Genomic DNA, 18,229 nt, shown 5'->3' on the forward strand with positions numbered 1-18,229 from the left:
ATAACTAGTGATATGCAACTGGAAAAATGTATGTTCCATGGTCTTTTAAACCATGATTTTCTTTCACAAATGATTGTTTTGTATTGTTTAGATACTTGATGACAGACTGACTCCTGATGCACATTAGTGTGGTTAGCTTTGTTCATCTTGGACTTTAACTTGAAGTAAAAGCTTCAACTATATATGTTAAAAACTATTATTTCTATATAATATTACTATCTTCTTCAATTGCACAAGACATAAAAAAACCGTTCCATTTCAAAACATGTTTATTGGTCATATACAAAATAAAGTAAGCTGTTTATCAACAAACATACAGTATATACATCAATAAATTAAAAGATGCTTCAGACTGATGATGAAACAGTTAATTCCATGATTACCAATACCTTGTCATCATCACTTATGTATCTACAAATTGCAAAAAAAAAAAGTACAATAATTTAGTTGAAGATAAATACTTACAAAGACTGTCACATTTTAAGTATTTTCCCATAGAAAGCACTGTCATAGAATAATTTATTACACCCCATACAGAAATATTACAAAACACAGAATCTTCTAGTACAAGGGCTTTTCTGAATCGGCTATGCCGTATTCACACCAACTCACTACTTTTCTATAGCTTTAGACTGACCATTATATACTTCAGAAACACAAAATTATCCCAGTTCTCATGAGTAACCTGGCCGAACGCTCACCAGCAGACATGTGTGGTTTGATGGGGGAGAAAATGGTATCAGGAGTAAAATTAAGAGTCAAAATGAAAAGTCAAAATACAAATAAGTGTGATGTGGAAGATAAACCTGGGTAAGAATGTGATGTTAGAGGCTGAACAGCTGACAGGGGCCGCAGAGAGAGCGGCAGGAGGAAGGAGGGAACCTGGGAGGCAAAGCAAACATTGTTATTGATGAAAACACCAAACGATCAAAGCAATCCTTGCTTCATTTACTCTCATCGATCGGAATTGGAGGTGGGTGAAAGGGCTCTTAGAGCGCGGTGGCATGATTCAGTAGACAGGAAAACAACTGAATGACGACACATAGTGATTGGCCAAGCAGCAAGATAAGGAGTTAATGATTTGCATCTTAGAAAAGAAGCGGATGTTTTGAAGAAGGGCCTGGAAAGCCCGCTGAGTCAACTCGCTGACACTTCATAAAGAGGGATACGATAAGTGGAGTGGGACATGATTGAGCGTTTTATCAGATGTGTCTCCACCACTCCTTTCTGCCTCTGTAAAATATTCATAGCTGTGGTTTAGGTGCAGTTGCTTGTGATGAAATGCTTTTTCATAAGGAGGGCATGACCTCTGTACGGCAAGCAGAAAATAAGGTCAGTCAGCTCTTAAACTCTTATGAAAAGCCACTCAACTGCCCTGTCTGATAACCACTAAAGGTCACAGTTGTCAGCTAATCATGCCTGCTGAGTGAAAATTAAGAAGAAACTGTAATGTTTCAGTTTGGGGACTTCACACTCGGACCCTTCTACAACCACAAAATATTCAAGTCAGGAAGATAAAAGCAGTATCGTTCAGTTCAGCAGCAGGCTCTGCATGACGGCTACAGTATATTTTGCATTCAGTCTTTTTGTCAATTGGAAATGGATAAAACATATTTGATTCCATGCTTTCACAGTTAATTGTTAAGCAACATTGAAAAAACAGTCTGATTTAAACAGAGACAGACAAACCGGTGCTGGCATTTATAACCAAGTATAAACTACGTATATAAGCTCTTTAACGTCGTCACATCACGCTGTACCTGCAATTATAAAACAAACAAGTTGACACAACGGCTACGATAGCATCACCGCTCCTGTGTGGTAGGAGGTCTAAGTTTGCCCTACACAGTTTGCATAATTAGAGAGGTCTATTAGCAGAAGCCACCATGTTAACACATTTACACATTATGCATCATTTTTAAACAAGAGGAGCATCAAAATACAGACTAGGTGGAAACACATTGTCCGACAGTGGCACATACAGCATGTACATTTTGACAGCACTGAGAAGCTTCATATTTTTCTTCAGCTTGACACGAGCTAATCTTAGCAGAAGTCGTGCGTTTCTTCTTATTTTCTACCACCGTGACTACACACACAACACAGGACTTGCCAGCAAAAAACATCATTCAACAAGCAAATGTAAAGACAGACGGGAAGCAACAGAGTGACACAGAGAAAGAACATACATATGAAAAAAAATCCAGTAGAAAGTCAAATTAAAGCATTCTGACCAAACAAAACAGGACATGGTTTTTAAAATACAGAGCACATATCGAAATATACTGGGTGTGACACCTAATATCTGCTTGTAGCTGAACACCATGGAGTCTGGTGGTAATGTATCAGACATTTCCATTTGACATTTGTAGCTCTCTGATTTCACAGTTGACTGAACGTGCAAGGTTATCAGTGTAAAGATAATGGAGAAATCATATTTTAAAACCTCAAACCCTTCCAGTGCCTTCGCTTTCGTGCCTCGCTTGTCCTCATAACTGCATAGCAGTGGGCTCGCTCACCTCTTCTTCTTCACAGTGGAAAAGAAGCGGTGCAGGTAAAAGGCTGCACGAATCTACTGTTTTTCTATCCTTTTAAATTGTTTCTATCTCAGGAAATGGCTCAATTCAAATCAGATTTCCCTCCCTTAAAGAACAGTTTGAGACAATTGTACTTTATAAGGTAAACCTAACTCTTAGACAGACAAACCATTAAATAGCAAATAGATTTTTTTCACTTCTTAAAACACCAAATACATAAACAGATTTGCTGCACTTTCCTGACACTTACAGGACAGCTCCAAAACAAAACAGGAACAACATTATATATACACATAACAATATAAAATGAACACAGCAAAAACAAATACCTTCATCACCCACTACAAAACAACTTATTGAAGGAATAGGCTTGATGCAGCCATGCAGGCCCATTGTTGATCTGTTACCTCGCCAGATGACCTGAAGGCATTTTATCTGCAATAATGAGCTTTGAGCGCCGCACGGACCAAAAGAAAGCCACAAAGGCTTGTTCGGAAATATGGAAAATGGGTCTGCCAAAGAAAGTACAATGTACAAATCATAAGTGCAAATAAGACGTCTGCAGTGCTGGAGCTGAGCAACGGGGCCAGGAGGACAAAGATTTTATGATTAGAGAAAGAGCGCAGTTACCCGCAGTGTCATCACCCGCTTCAGCCTGAAATTAAACGATGATCAAAGTCATATCCATGAAATAGTGAACGCCATAGTTACCTCGTCACATACCTACACAGCACACCACACGCTAGTTCACGGTTACACACACGTGCCTAGTCACTAGAGAAAAACAAAGCTATTCAGTAGTTAAGCCACTTTTGGTACAATTGCAAAATAGAGAGATACTGTATATCAAACAGACTTTGTTATACCTTTTTTTTTTTTTTTTTTTTTTTTACAGGTCGTTACAAACAATGCAAAGATAATTGTCTTTATAAAATTCCAGACTCTACCATACATAGACAAAGATTCTTTGAGTATAGAACACCACATAAGACTACTTTTATGGTAAAACTCATGTGAAATGACATCCCATTTGTGTGACTGGAAATCCCAAAGAAACATCTTCGCGAGCTGACTGCACTGTCAGTAATCACATTTTGCGCTCGCACGTCGAGCTTTGTGGTTGAAAGCAAGAGGAATGGCAAATAAACCACTTTGATTCGAGGCAAGAAATGATGCTGTGGGTATAATAACCTAGATTTCTGAGTCAGTAGCCAATCAAATTCTAGAACATGTGAACCAAGAGATTAACATAGCAGATATGTGGACTTCACCTTTGCAAAAAGCGTATTCTGTGCAAAGGAAACTGGGATGAAAACAGACTCCTTTTCTGCAGACTGCTTTTGTTTTTTTCCCCTTGAAGTCAAAGAACTGCCAAGTCACATAAATGGGTGTTATTAGCATTATTAATCCTGATGGGCACGACACAGCTCAACAATGCACAGCAAGAGTTAAATGCTGCTGCAACCTGATTCCTGATTGGTCAGTGCATCCCATTAAGCACAGGTATAAGCAAACACCTGCATTGAATCTCCACAGTTTTTCGTGTCCTCTTGACTTCTTCAGCGGGAAACCAAGGCACTTGCCCTTCCAATTATCTTCAATATATCTTGAGAGGAATTCGGACTTTATCTCTTCAGCTCTGGCGTTCATTTCCCTGAAAATTCTTACAAACTGAGATAAGGTCACTGGCTTTCAATAACTTTATCCTCTTCTTTTTTTGTTGGTAAATATCAATTGCCGCCCACCCCCCCTTCTTTCTGTTAGATCCAGTTGTAATTGAAAAATGGAAAGTCAGAGAAAAAGTTAGGTAGAGTGAGAGAGTTGGACATAGAAAGTGAAGAGACCGTAGAAAAAGTACAGCTAACTAAATATAGCAATACCAAAACGAACACGCGGCACAGAATTTCACAGAATTCCTGATATATAACAATTGACACACAGAGAATACACTTTGGACCTCATGTGAATGACAACACAGTACAAAACAGTAGAAATACAGTTACCACCATTGTGTAATATATATTTTTCTATAGTACTTTTCTGAAAAAGTTCTTGGCCGGGTGGAGCAAGATGGGACTTCTGTGCAGCTCACAAGAAATCTTGTGTTTTCTTTCTGGAACTCAGGAACCCAACTCTGTCTGTGTCAGTCTCATCCAAGGACTTTCCTATAACTAATACAGTGATAGCATCTTTCTGATTCTAATACATCTTGGTTCAGGCAGGATACCACCTCAAATCTAGTGTGGAAATGTGTGACGGGATTATTATGCACTTACAGATATCTAGAGATCTACCAGCAGTAAAACTCCACACTGAACACTTGACTGATGTAAATGACAACTGAAAGAAATTGAATGATTTCTCCAGAGTGTTTTGGGCATTTATGTTTTTTTTTTCCTCCCTGGCCTGGAATAAAACTAATCTCAAATTCTTTGACTTTTTCAGTGACTGTAGGAACCCTGTGTATCTGTCCTGTGCTGAATGATCATGCGCTGACCAAGGGCTGCATCTCTATGCTCTCAACGGTCTTCCTCTGCTTCCATCCTTTCCTTCATCTGCACTGATCTGAGAGACAGGTGACAGGAACACGCTGAGGCGATGTGATCAAGACCGCCCCGCTGTTTGAAGTCAGTGCAGGTGGAGGAGAGGTGGCAGGCAGAGAAGAGGAATTACTCTGCTGCAGCTGAACTCCACCCTCATCTATCTTTCCCTCCCTCAAGACCGTGCATCTGTTTTTGATTTCACTATTGTGATCACGCTCGTTGCTGTTGCCACCTTCCCCGGTATGAGTGGACCAATGACTGATGATGGCACCCCTCCCCCTCCTCCTCCCCCTCCACCCCGAACCCCAACCCCGACATTGGGGCTCCGTGCCACGGTCCTGGCAAACGTCTGTAATGCCTCGTACTTAGACCTCAGAGCGTCCAGCTCAACGCGCATCGAAGCATTCTCATTGGCCAGTTTGTCCACCTCCTGCTGCAGCTGGGCCTTCTGCTTCTCCAGCTCCTCCTTCTGGGTGACCCGCTTCACCCGGCAGCTGGCGGCGTAGCCCCGGTTCTTCAAGGTGCGCCGCCGTTGTTTCAGCTGCAGGATCTCTTCTTTGGAGAGCCCTCGGAGGTGCTGGTTCAGCTCCCGCACCGACATGGTCACCAGCTCCTCATCTGTGAGGCTGGTGCCATTCTCCCCCGGCTCACGCTTCACCTGGATGAAACAGGAGGAAGAGGGGGAGTGAGGCAGAGGCACAACCTGACAAATATAGAGAATTCAGTGTAAGACGTGCTCTCTCTTACCTTCAAGGCTTTATTTCCTTTGTTAGTCGTCGTCATGCCACAAGAGCCTTGCTCTTCTGAACAGACCTGCGGAGACCAAAGAGAGATGTGAGCAAAGACACATCATAAAAGACAGCTGAAGTTCTCCGGAAAGCCAGTGAACAAAGTAAGTAATTATTAAAAAAAAGACCATCGCTGTGTTAAGGAACAGTAATGCTTAGTTTAGATCAGGAAAAAGGTGTCATTACCCACCTGGACCAGTGAAGACACACCAAATGAAAAGCTACTGCTGGAGCACTGTGGTGTGAGCATGTTCAAGCATTACGCATCAGTGTCACGGTGCATGAGTGAAAGTGACAAACAAACTTTTCTTAGAATTTCCCTGACTTCCTGTTTCCTGGTGGTTACACTGACAGTGCCCACTACCTTTGTGCTGTTAAACTCTTATTGGTTGGGTTTAGGCCAATAGGAATGAAATGAATGTGAAAGAAGAGGAAGTGGTAAAAATTTGTGGGAAGGACTCCAGGGGAAAACCAACTGTTAGAGCCCGACCACACACAAACACACACATACGCACACCTTTCTGAAGACAGCAGCAAAGAGACTGGAGAGATGTAGAAAGACAGCTTCAGACATACACCTACTAGGGATGAATATGAAGGCAAAACAAATCAAACGACGTCTAAGCGTTTGTAGCTGAGTGGAAACAAGAGACAAAAGGATGGACACAAAGCAGTGTGAATCAGAAGTCAACAAAGAGGGAGCCTGGAAGTGCAAAAGATGAGATCAGTCCTTAGAGCACACAGCTCCACAGACGAGCATCTCCACTAGCTCTCAATGAGACGCTTTGTATTGTGCGTTGGTCTGGTTCTCATCTCTCAGACCTGCGTGTGTCTGCGTGTCTATGTGTGTGTGTTCGATAAAGTGCGGCTATTGTTGCTGCTGCTGAGCGATCATCATGAGACCAGTCATGATGACTCAGCAGATTCTCTCTCTCTCTCTCTCTCTCTCTCTCTCTCTCTCTCTCTCTCTCTCTCTCTCTCTCTCTCTTTCTCTCTCTCTCTCCCCTACTGCTACACAAATTTCTTTTCACTGTCATTTTTTATGAATCCCCCAACTCATCTCTGTTTTTGCACCCCTTACCCTCTACCTCCCTTTTCCACAATGACAGAACAATGCTTGTGATTGGTTGCCCAGTGACATGTAGCTGTCACCACACCTGATACTCCTGAATCAGCCTGCTGTCTGTCTGTATGTATTTATACTCTCTTACGTTTCACACCAGGGTCAGTTTAAAGTTTTAAGCAAAAAGCTCATTTGGAAGTAAGTTATATTTCTTCAGTCATTCACAAGTTGGGTAATTTATAAAGCTCCTTGTTTAGGGAACTGATGACATTTAAGTGACATGAGGCAACGCGTCTGTTCTCGTTTCATTCTTATTCTTTTCTGTGAAAAGGCCTGGCACTGAGTGTGCCAGTGAGCCTCCCCCACAATGCACCTCCGCCTGTCTGTCTGCAAGGGTGCGCAAGTGTTTGTGCAAGCGCTGCCAAAAAACCTACAGTTATAAATAGCTGTAGATCAAAGAAAAGCGTACGCTACAAGCACGTACAAGTAATTGTGCAGGCACATGCCGCGCATCGCACGCACAGCACTCAAAAATTCCATGAAATGATGAAGAACACGGGAAAAAAGCGATGGTATACTTTGATGGAGCAACAGCTCTGCTTCGTTCAGGGAGTCAGGGTCAGTAAGTTGCAAATGGTATTTCAATCAACTGTGTATATTTAGAGCTCTTCTCAAATAAATGTCGCTCTTGCGTTTTGTTGTGATGCAGCCTCCCACAGCTGGAGGTGCATCATTGCACAATAGATGGATCAAAGACGAGAAGACTGGGGGTGGCTGTTGGGGGTGGGGGCGGTGAAGAGAGCGGGGAGGAGGGAAAACAGAGAGGGCAAAAAGGAGGCTGTTTTCCTGCCAGGCACTGGTTTATTTCCCCTGTGCCCAAACCCCAACCCCCTCCCCCCCAACCACATCTACATACAAACAAAAAGCATGCCCACAAGCGCATACACACATGCACACACACACACAGTCCCCTGCCACCATACCAGTGGGGCACAATAAAACACACACATAAAACGGTCGGCTGCAAGTACACAAACGGGTCAATGTAGTTATGTTTAAAGTGCTAAAGAGTGCTTGATGCGTGTGGAAATTGATCGTACTGTACATGCATGGTTCAGAGGTTTTATTCCTTACTGACAACACATATTTAAGATGTGAGGGAGTTTTTAGTTGGCAAACAGAACTACTGCAGGTGCACAGAAGGGACAGGTATTTCACCATCCATACGGATAATTCCCTGAATAGTCATTTTCAGCTTTTGCAGATGTCTACTTTTAATGGCATGTCCTTTGCTGTAATACTCATTCATCAATGTCTGCGGTTTGTACATTAAAGATAAAAAAAATTTCATAATACAAAATGTCCCAGATTTGGCTATGAACAAAAAAGAACAGTAACTGATGAATCTGATGATCAGCTAATCCAACTAAGTCATACTGATGAGTTAAGAAAAAGATTATATTTGTGGCTACCTTTGTGATCGATTAATCTGCAAATTATTAGGTCCTTCCCCTCTCACTATTTGCTCATTTCTTGTCTTTTCTCTGTCCAATAAAGGCAAAAAACAATAATTGTTTCAATAAAGCGATTAATCGTACAAAATGTTGTGGTGAAAAACAGTAAAAAGTTTACTATCATAGAAGACTTTTCAAATTTTGGGAGCTAGAAGCATATAACTTTGCACTAAAATTGACTAATTGACTAGTTGTTTAAGCTGTAAACTGTGCAGATCCACTTTATCATCATAATAGTTATAGCTAGAGTAGTGCTATTGGTGTTAGTAGTTGGTATTAGTACACTCGGGGAGCAGGACAGCACTTTCTGTTTGGGACCTATTTCATCAAGGTTAGACAACAACAGACTTGACCTGCACCACAGCATTAAACTGTAATAAGCTGGTTTGTGTGTGTGTGTGCGCGTGTGTGTGCGTGTGTGCGTTCAGGCCATGTGTAAGTCACCCAGGTCAAAGATCATCTGCTGAGTAAAGGCATTGGCATTCATCTTGGCCGTATGTACCCAGACACACATACACACACACGCAAAGTGCCAGAGGTGTCCTTCCCATAATGCTTGTGGGGTGGTCGCTGCAGTGTGGTCAATGCCACAGTCGCTGTTGCTACAACAGACAGCTTTTTTGCTGTGGCAGGCTGTATTTTTATGGAGCAACCAAAAGAACGCTGACAACTCAAGAGCAGAGCTGCTTACGGTTACAGTGGAGAGACAACACACACACACACACACACACACACACACACACACACACACACACACACACACACACACACACACAGAGGACGGGACATGGGGACAGGGATGGAAGAAGAGGTGAGATGTGGTGGAGCAAAATACGGTGAGAGGAGAAGAAACGATAAGACAGTGAAGATAAAAGAGGCCGAGGATTTGGTAGGAAAGCAAGGTGAAGGCAGACTAGGTAAGAAAAAAGGAAGGGGGGGGTGAAGGAGGGCCACAAGAATGCTGACGTCTCCAGAGCTGATTAGCGTTACAGCAGAGACATCACACCCACAACCGAGAAAAATGCTGAGTATGGAGGGAGGACGAGGTGGGGGTTGCAAATGACAAGGGAGAAAGAAGAGAGGAAAAAGAGAGAGGCGAGTGAGTGGGGGGGGTGGAGGGAGGAACGCACATGAGGAGGAACAGGACGGGGGGGCAGAGAAGGAGGAAAGAAGAGGGGGTGGGAAAGCGTTTGGGTGAAAATGCATCCTCAACACATTTGTAAGAGCTTAGCTGTTGGGTGTGGGGGGGTGGGTGTAGAGGGGGGAGAGGGAGAGAGAGAGAGAGAGAGAGAGAGAGAGAGAGAGAGAGAGATAGGACCAGGGAGAGAGGAATGGATGGAGGGGGATTGTGGTCGAAAAAAAACCCTGAACTCAGCAACGACCACGACTAAAACCTCCAATTACAAAAGTTGTGAAGCTGATCCAGTGCAATGAAACTACTGCTGACCATCTCTCTCTCCCCAGACCTTCTGCTCTGTCTGACACACACACACACACACACACACACACACACACACACACACACACACACACACACACACACACACACACACAGAGAAAAAAAGCCTCATCCTATCTTGTTGACAAATCAAGTCCTGCAGAAAGGATGAAAACGAGAGTAATAGTGTGGCAGAGGGTGAACACAGTGATCACAGGGCTTATAAAGACAGATTAAAGAGCACAAGAAACGGCACAGGACATACAGCACAACTCCTTTCTGTTCATGTAGTGCAGACAAGCAGGATGATGTTTGTGTGTGTGTGTGTGTGTGTGTGTGTGTGTGTGTGTGTGTGTGTGTGTGTGTGTGTGTGTGTGTGTGTGTGTGTGTGGCTGGCTTCAGACAGAGCTCTAATTAATCTTGTTTGAGAGAACCTTTTGCTCCAGCCACTACCGCCGCACAGAGAGGAATTTCTTAGAAAGAGACTTCCTACTTAAAAGCTGGTGGCATGCTGCACAGACACACAAACACACAGAGGAAAATAAACAGCCAGATTAAGCGCTTCAAAAACGACCTGGGGGCTGGTGTGTGTGGGTGTACGCGAGCATAAACAAGCTAGCATATAGAGAATGATCAAGAATAGATTGTAAGAGTCACAAGCCGTTTGTGATGCAGTCTGTCTTTATTGAATAATCCCAACATAACAACTGCCTTAACTGCGCCTCCTCCCTCAGGCAACTCTCTGAGCAATAACGGAGAACACAAAGGATGGCGAGCGTGGCAGCAAAGACACACTGTGAGACACAGAGAGGACATGATGGAAAGACATGAAGAGAGCAGAAATGTAGGGAGCGTGAATTAAAACCTCAGAGCGCCACAAAACTCTCGCCACCTTGCCTTTTTTAAAGAAAGAGGGAGCAGCACTCGCACTCATTGATCTAGCGTGGGCCGAGGGTGTTGAGGGAGTTGGTAAATAATTAACGACGAGCACTGTGTGGAGGCTAATTGAGAATTAGGAATCAGATCTGCGATAATGGCAACCTGTGTATAGAGAGGGGGCAGGCTCACAGCGGAGATACAGGGCCATGGAGACAGGGTGAGGAAGGGGAGACAGAGGGGGGAGAAAAGACACCCGTATGAGCCGTGTGTGTGTGTGTGTGTGTGTGTGTGTGTGTGCGTGTGTGTGTGTGTGTGTGTGTGTGTGTGTGTGTGTGTGTGTGTGTGTGCGTGTGTGTGTGTGTGTGTGTGTGTGTGTGTGTGGAGAAAGAGCAGGAAGCTATTAACTGAGAGGTATGCAGAGCGTGAAATAAGCATGATAACACAGACAGAGAGGGGAGCAGAGGAGGAAAACACAGGGAAAGAGGGAGCAAGAGTCTGGCCCCTCATAAACATAATATATGGAGAAAGAAGAGTGATCACTTTCACACTTTTCTGAGAGTTCAAAAAGGGTTTTGTGTGTCTGTGTGTGTGGGCTGGTTGAGCGCGCGCAAGACAGTGTTTGTGCAAGTGTGTTATTAAAGGCGAGAAAAAGTCCTGGCGTCGACACGTTTTTCCCATTCCAGGTAGTAAGTCGGAGTGTGATGACAAATTTCCCAACACAAGCAAAAAAAGTGCACTGTCAGGCAATTGAGCGCCGGCTCCCTTTTTTTTTTTTTCATAAGTGCTTCTTTTTTTTAAGAGGAGAGAAAGCGTGTACCATAGGTTAAGTTGGCTGAGTCTTTGTGTGTGAATAACACACAGAGGGCTGCGAGGGAGACGGCGATGAGTTAAACGGCGTGTTGGGTTTACCTCCCCCACACGATGGAACAGCAATGCTAACCCGAGACAAAGACGAAAGTTTGAGTGGGGATGTAAGCATCAGTCACATTTAATGAGGAAATATCATCAGAAGCTTCTCTCAGACCAGAAATGAACACACACACACACACACACACACACACACACACACACACACACACACACACACACAGGACAATAGTGTGTGAGCATGTCCACAGTCTGTAATGTCTCTCTTCCTTCGTACAGTCAGTTATTTCTCTGCGCGTCATGCCAAACATTAGTTCATCCTCCAGAGGATTACAAATCCAGAAGAAAGAAATGATTAAATCCAGAAGAAAGAAATGATTAAAACCAGGAGAAAGAAATGTTAAGAACCTGAAGTTTACCCTGATAAAAGGCTTCCTCCTCATCCCAAATGCTTCCTGGAAGAAAGTGGCTGACTTCAGTGTTTCGTATGTGAACAGCCAACTTAGTGTTTGTGCGTCATCCACATGTATTTCTGTTTTTACCCTGATAATATATTGCGTGATTTCCAGATAGAAATCAAAAGGAAACTCATTTTCTACATCACTGAGAAGGTACCACTAAAAAAAAAACTGGTTTTCCTCGTCCAGATTCGTCAGCTTTAGAGCTGACATTATCGGCTGATTAATCGATCAATCAAACAGAAAATTCATCAGCAATAATTCTGATTAATGGTTACATATTTTTAACCAATATGGCCCAAAAACTGACTGATTCAAGTTTCTTAATGGTGAATATTTTCAGGTTTCCTTCATCCACTTTGATAGTAAATGGAACTAAACAACTGATCGATTAAATGAAACGACTAAGATTAATCGACAAAGAAAATAATCATTAGCTTCAGGCCTCGTTAGCTTTGACAACAAAAGCCAAACAGATGGATGAGGGTGAGTAAAAAGGCTCCTGACATGTTTGAGTTGTCAGTATTAGAAAACTGAAATAGAATCAGCATCCAGAGAAGATCAACAGGCATTACCTTAAACAAGAGTACTAGTTCAAAATGGTTGGAAAGTTAAACCTGACTCCATGCTATTTTGCTGGAGAACAGCTCTGATGTGGAGTTTCCAAACTAGGCTTCAATGAGAAGAGGGAAATTAATCCCCGGTGGAGGACTGTTGTTGCATAGAAATAATTCAATGCCACAGGTGAATCCAAAGAGCCGGCACCACATTTGAGGCACACGCGTATCTTTGTTCCCTCCCTTTGCTCCATGGCATTGATCCACACTGTGTTTTTTTATTTTATTTTTTATTTAAGAGGTTCAGAAATTCATACCGTCATGTAATTCTGGGATCGTCACACTGCAGTTAGAAAATGCGGCAATTTGGCGCATAGAGATGATGCAACTGGTGGACAACTCCTGGTACGGATAGTCTTGTTACCAGAGCCTTGCATCTCCACAGCTACATTCTCAGTATCTCAACACTGCATGCAAAACAAAACTACTGCTCTGCTTTACGAAGTGGGTGTGTGTGTGTGTGTGTGGGGGGGGGGGGGGGGGGGGTGAATAGCCTCCTTGAACGGGAGCCTTCTCAAAAACTAAACCAAAACCAAATAAACCCAGAGGTCATCGGGAGGGAAAACATGAGAACTGGACTCAAAGAGTGCTGATCACAAAGCGACTATTGATCCAGCGAATCAGCTTTGTAATACTGTCATTTGAACGCACCACAACCATGTCAGGGCAGGAGGTTCGATCAGGAATTTGAGCTGAATCTGAACTTCTTTTCCATTTCTTATCCTTCTGACTTCTTAGGCGTGTTGCAATGGGATTTATCTTGATTTCATATGTTTTTTTGGTTCTCGGGGAGGTTATGTAAATAAGGAGGAGACACTTGTGGAGGTAGGGCACATTTGACACACATACACACACAAAGTCAAAAGAACACAAGGACAAGCAGCACACTCACATGGAAGCAGGAAAAACAGTGGAGCACAGCAATGATTATGCACCAGATCTGCTTACACCATATTTCATCATTACTGTGGAGAAAAAACACTCAACTATTGATCTGCCCCACTGCTTCCCTTTCTCTCCGCCTCTCTCTCTCACCCTCTCTCCAATTCCGTCTTTTATTCCTGCTTTTACTTCTCTCTCTTTTCTTCTCTCTCACTCACAGAAATTTGCAAGCATAACAAGACTTTTCTGAAATGGATCCCAGTAGTAAACAAGATCATAAACATGTTGACGCTACTCAGAAATGATCTCTGCAAACACCAAACTCTCACACACAAGCATACACAAACAAACACATGCACAGGAGGTGGACACAATATTGTGAACACCTGCGCAATCTAGTGCAATCCAGTCCCATAGCCCTGTTATAAACCACCACCTCGACATTTCAGACTGGAGTGAACGCCTCACTGACAGTTAAGGCTGGGAAACCAAGCTGGTACCAACCTGAACGTGTCCATGGCACTGTAGCAGAAGTTGGTACTGAATTCTTTCTGAGATTCTTAGTCTTGTTTGCTTATTCTTTAATGAAATATTTCCTGGGTGACAATTAAAGGCAAAGTTCTTGTATGGCCGCTCTGCGCTCAGAGAAGATTAAACACTGATTAAAAAACCTTTAAAGTCTATTACTTACAAGTAATGCAATCATCTAATAAAACTAGATAATCAGTTGCAATCCAAAATAAAACATAAAGCAGACAAAGTTTTTAAGACAATACTCATAAATGAGTAGGGTTTCAAATAACGATTGTTATTTATTAATCTGATTAATCTGAAAGCTATTTCCTCAATACCTAATTGGCCAAAATACAATAACCAGTAGTGAAAAATGTCCTAAAGCCAATGCTGACATATTCAAAGAGTGTCAAATCCAGGTATTCAATTTATTGTAATAAGAGAGTGAAAAGTAAAAATATTCCCATTTGAAAAGCTGGAGCCAGTGATTTTTTTAGGATTTTTGCTAATTGACCAATCAATAAATCAATCAATAGTTTCAGCTCTCAACATGAGTGCATCACTTGCTTCCAGAAGGATGAACACTTTGACAGCAGCTGCCGCCCCATCCGTCTTTCCTCACACGCCAAGAGGAGGTTTTACACGGTGTTACATCAACTTGACCCCTGCGCACGCACAGAATCAAACAGCTTCATATGATCACTCACACACAAGCACATTCCTCAGATGTGGTAAAGCAGAGATGTTACGCTCATTACTTCGGACTTCCCCCTGAAGAGAGAAGCCACAGGTCAGACATTGTTAATGATGGAAAGGAACCAACGGACAAGAGCAAAATGTTGTAATGGCCAACTGATAGTAAAATCACTTCCCATTGCTACATCTTCCTTCTGCATCTCGCAAGTGCAGCTAGAAACGCTCACACACTGTTTTTAACCTTGGTGCTTACACACACGGCCCCTAGAGCAACTAGATCTTAGCATCTTAGAGGCGTTTTATATCTCCTGCTCTCTTCACACGCTCTCTCACATGCGCACACACACACACACGTGCACACGACAAGGCAAAGAAAGTAGCTGTGGTAAGTAACAAGTGAAAACGCCATCTGTCAAGCGAGAGCGCATTTGCTTCGCCTCAGCATTTTCAGGGGAATGCCTTGAAGACAAAAAGGTCCTTGTTCTCAATCTCTCCGCAAATCCCATCTCTCATTCTTCCTCCCTCTTCCTTCATCCCTCTTGCTCCGCGCGCCTCGCCGCTCCGCCACCATCAGCAAAGTTGCACACATAAGCATTGGTCAGCGTTCAATTACCGTGAACACCAGGGAAGGATGGGGAAAGTACTTGACAGAGAAATGCACTTCAAGCACTGATTAAATACTGATACCAAGTATAAAAAGTTTAGCCCCTTGGTTGTGTGCAAGTGTGTGTGTGTATGTGCACGTACATGCAATGAGAAAAGTAAATGGGGAAAAGTGTGTGTGTGTATGTGTGTGTGAGAGAGAGAGAGAGAGAGAGAGACAGTGGGGGGGGTTGGGGGGGCTCTTCTCTCTAATACTGATACAACTGTTTCATCATTATGACCCTCTATTACAGTACTTGCCAACTTGCTTACTACATACTTTTGATACACTCTGCAGAGTGCTGACTCTAACTAAAGCTGCTGATATGGAGTCATTAGGGGGTGAAGTTTCTGTTTTTCTTGAGCCCACAGAGCCTCCCTATCACTCTTCAGTGTGGAAGAGTTGCAGTGCTCATAGGTTGCTACCAGGCAGCAGATAATGGCCCATCTACAAGAGATCAATCAGAGGATATTCCGTTGCAACGCATTAAAGTTCATTGAGGTGCTTTCTTTTTTTAGCGCAAGTGTCTGTGAGGGATCATCAGCAATCAATGCTTCACAGTAACTGCCATGAGGATGTGTGTGCCCCCCCCCCCCCAGCTTTTCTTTGTGTTTGTCCAAATACATTTCATGACATTTACGCACAAGGCTAATGTTTGATTTGTAGCCTTTCAGTCAAGCATCTCACAAACAGAGTGAGGTCACTGCAAGGTATCAAGTATGTTTGATTGACTGCTCGTGACTTGGAAAATGCTTTATTCAAGTCATCCCCCAAAGCAAAACCAGGTTAAGCAGCTGAATAATTTACAGAATGATACTCATCATGTCTGTGTGCACATTCCTCCCATTTGCTTTGAATACACTTTGACTGGATAGGTATTTTCAGCCTGACTACACACCAATGTCCTTTAAAACACCCATTCCTCAGCCCACACGAGCTCTAATTATCCCCCAAAATACGTCAACATCCAATAAAAGACCGGGCCTCTTTATTTCAGCGCCAAGCCCCCAATAATATACCGAGCTCTTCCTTCCCTCGCGCCAGACCTTTGTCCGCCCGCCTGCCGCCGGTGCCATGTTGCCATGGCTCCCTCATGCCTCCGCTCTGCTCGCGCAAACGTTGAGAAATAACAACGTTGTGATGAATCAGCATCTCTGCCGCGAGCCCAGCCGGTGTACAACCGGGCACGCCGGGAAATAGACCGTTTAATACGGACAGCGGAAGTCACTTAAGTGTACAATTTCTCAGCCGGTGTTAACATAGACGGACTGAAGGCCTGTCGGAGAACAGCGTCTGACACAAAGCAAATGTCAAAACAGCCGCTCCAGCAGAGTCACGGCTGCGCGCTCTCCAGCAGCGGGGATCCATGACTCCAGCGAGCCGCTGGACGTTTGACAGGTAAACACAGCACAGTGACAGCTGCCGCTCGCTTATTGTTGTCGCCGCGGCTTTTAGTCATTATGTTTCACTTATGTCACGCCGCCAACTGAGCAAGCGGCGAGCGGACAAAATGTTACACCAAGACTCAGTGAAAAACAAAATAAAAGCCCAGCACACTTCACAGCCGAACACCTGACTGGCCATCTTACCTGTGAAGAGGCAACCGACGAGCCGGTCTGTGAAGCGACAGCGGAAGGCTGCCGGTCTGTGTCCGCCGCTGCCGCTTCAGCACCCCGCAGCGAGAGGACAGTCGGGGAAGCTAACGTGGAGGTTAAGTGTTGTTATCGAGGGTTTCCGCCGTCTTAAGTTAGTCTACGGTAGTGCTCTCCCCCCTAGCTCGACTCACTTTCACAGTGTCTGAATATCTTGCTATTTAGTAGCCACAACACCAGGGAATCCCCGTCCATACCAGCGGCACAGAGAGCCGACCTGCTCTCGAACTCCCCGCACGGTCTTCTAATTCCGACACATGGCTTCTTTTTTTAAGCTTGACAGGCGCACGCTGCGTACACCCCCTTTGTCTGTGTTATTACGAAAGAGCCGGGTGGCCGGTCGGCGTGGTCGTTAGAGCGACCGAGCCGGTCTCGGAACAGCATGCATGAGTCCGGATGACGACCGGATCGTGATGATTCAGCACTACCAGCCTGCTGCCCTTTAAACGGCAGCCACAGGACAGCGCAGCGGCAGCGCTCAGCGGCATAAGCGGCGACATAAGCGCGTCCGCACTGTAACTGCATGGAGCGGCGGTCATCGTGCACACTCAGCAAAACAACACCTCTACATTCAGCACTTTTTAAGGCATTTCAGGTTTGATTTCGTTAAACGTGACTCACCAGAAGTCAAGCCGGCGCCTTTCACCCACCGCTCCTTCGAAGGTCGGGGTTCGTCGATGGTTGGTCGGCCCGGTGTAGACAGAGACAGTTGGAGAAATGTTTTTTTTTTTCCGCTCACGCCTTCTCACAGCTCTAGATATATCCACTCCTTCCTCGCTTGTTTTAGTCTATGGTCAGAGGCGCCAGACGTCAAATGATGTTTGGATCACATGGTTTCATTCATGAAGGATCAACGCAACCCACATTTAAAGAGACATGAGACACTACTACTGTGTGATGGACTGTCGTAACAACAGTGAGTGTGTGACAGGACAGCCCCTCCTCCATGCAAATGCCTAAAGTTAGAGCTCACATTTGAAGTGCTGATTGGCTCCAACAATAGCACACAGTGAGGAAATAAAACCATCTGATGCTGTCATTCTTACTGATTACCATCAGCACGTCGCGAATTTAGACATTTGTAAGTTATATACGACGCCAGAGTTGAAGATAATGTCTGCATTTCCCCCCACATTTGA

The 18,229-nt window shown here is 44.0% G+C and overlaps 1 protein-coding gene across 3 annotated transcripts; it reads right to left on the reverse strand.

The window, feature by feature from the left end:
* Nucleotides 1-259: 259 nt before the first annotated feature.
* On the reverse strand, nucleotides 260-17,956 carry mafgb (v-maf avian musculoaponeurotic fibrosarcoma oncogene homolog Gb). 3 transcript variants are annotated; one of them, XM_070982191.1, is made up of 3 exons: nucleotides 17,712-17,956; nucleotides 5,828-5,893; nucleotides 260-5,738 (listed from the first exon to the last, which is right to left on the reverse strand). In XM_070982191.1, the coding sequence occupies exons 2-3, from the start codon at nucleotides 5,861-5,863 to the stop codon at nucleotides 5,253-5,255; spliced, it is 522 nt and encodes a 173-aa protein (XP_070838292.1). In that variant the 5' UTR covers nucleotides 5,864-5,893; nucleotides 17,712-17,956; the 3' UTR covers nucleotides 260-5,252. The 3 variants fall into 3 exon arrangements, with proteins under 3 accessions (XP_070838292.1, XP_070838293.1, XP_070838291.1); XM_070982192.1 differs by lacking the exon at nucleotides 17,712-17,956 and adding an exon at nucleotides 17,028-17,505; XM_070982190.1 differs by lacking the exon at nucleotides 17,712-17,956 and adding an exon at nucleotides 6,059-6,123.
* Between the last annotated feature and the right edge of the window lie 273 nt (nucleotides 17,957-18,229).

The sequence above is a fragment of the Chaetodon trifascialis genome, chromosome 2 (genome assembly GCF_039877785.1).
Source record: "Chaetodon trifascialis isolate fChaTrf1 chromosome 2, fChaTrf1.hap1, whole genome shotgun sequence".
NCBI lineage: Eukaryota > Metazoa > Chordata > Actinopteri > Chaetodontiformes > Chaetodontidae > Chaetodon > Chaetodon trifascialis.

Excerpts from the sequence above, each read along its gene's own strand:
- mafgb (XM_070982190.1), bottom strand. The coding sequence starts at position 6,118 with ATGCTCACACCACAGTGCTCCAGCAGTAGCTTTTCATTTGGTGTGTCT. Across the intron at positions 5,894-6,058 it reads GTGTGTCTTCACTGGTCCAG|GTCTGTTCAGAAGAGCAAGG; the intron begins GTGGGTAATGAC and ends TGGTCTCCGCAG. Across the intron at positions 5,739-5,827 it reads AAGGAAATAAAGCCTTGAAG|GTGAAGCGTGAGCCGGGGGA; the intron begins GTAAGAGAGAGC and ends TGTTTCATCCAG.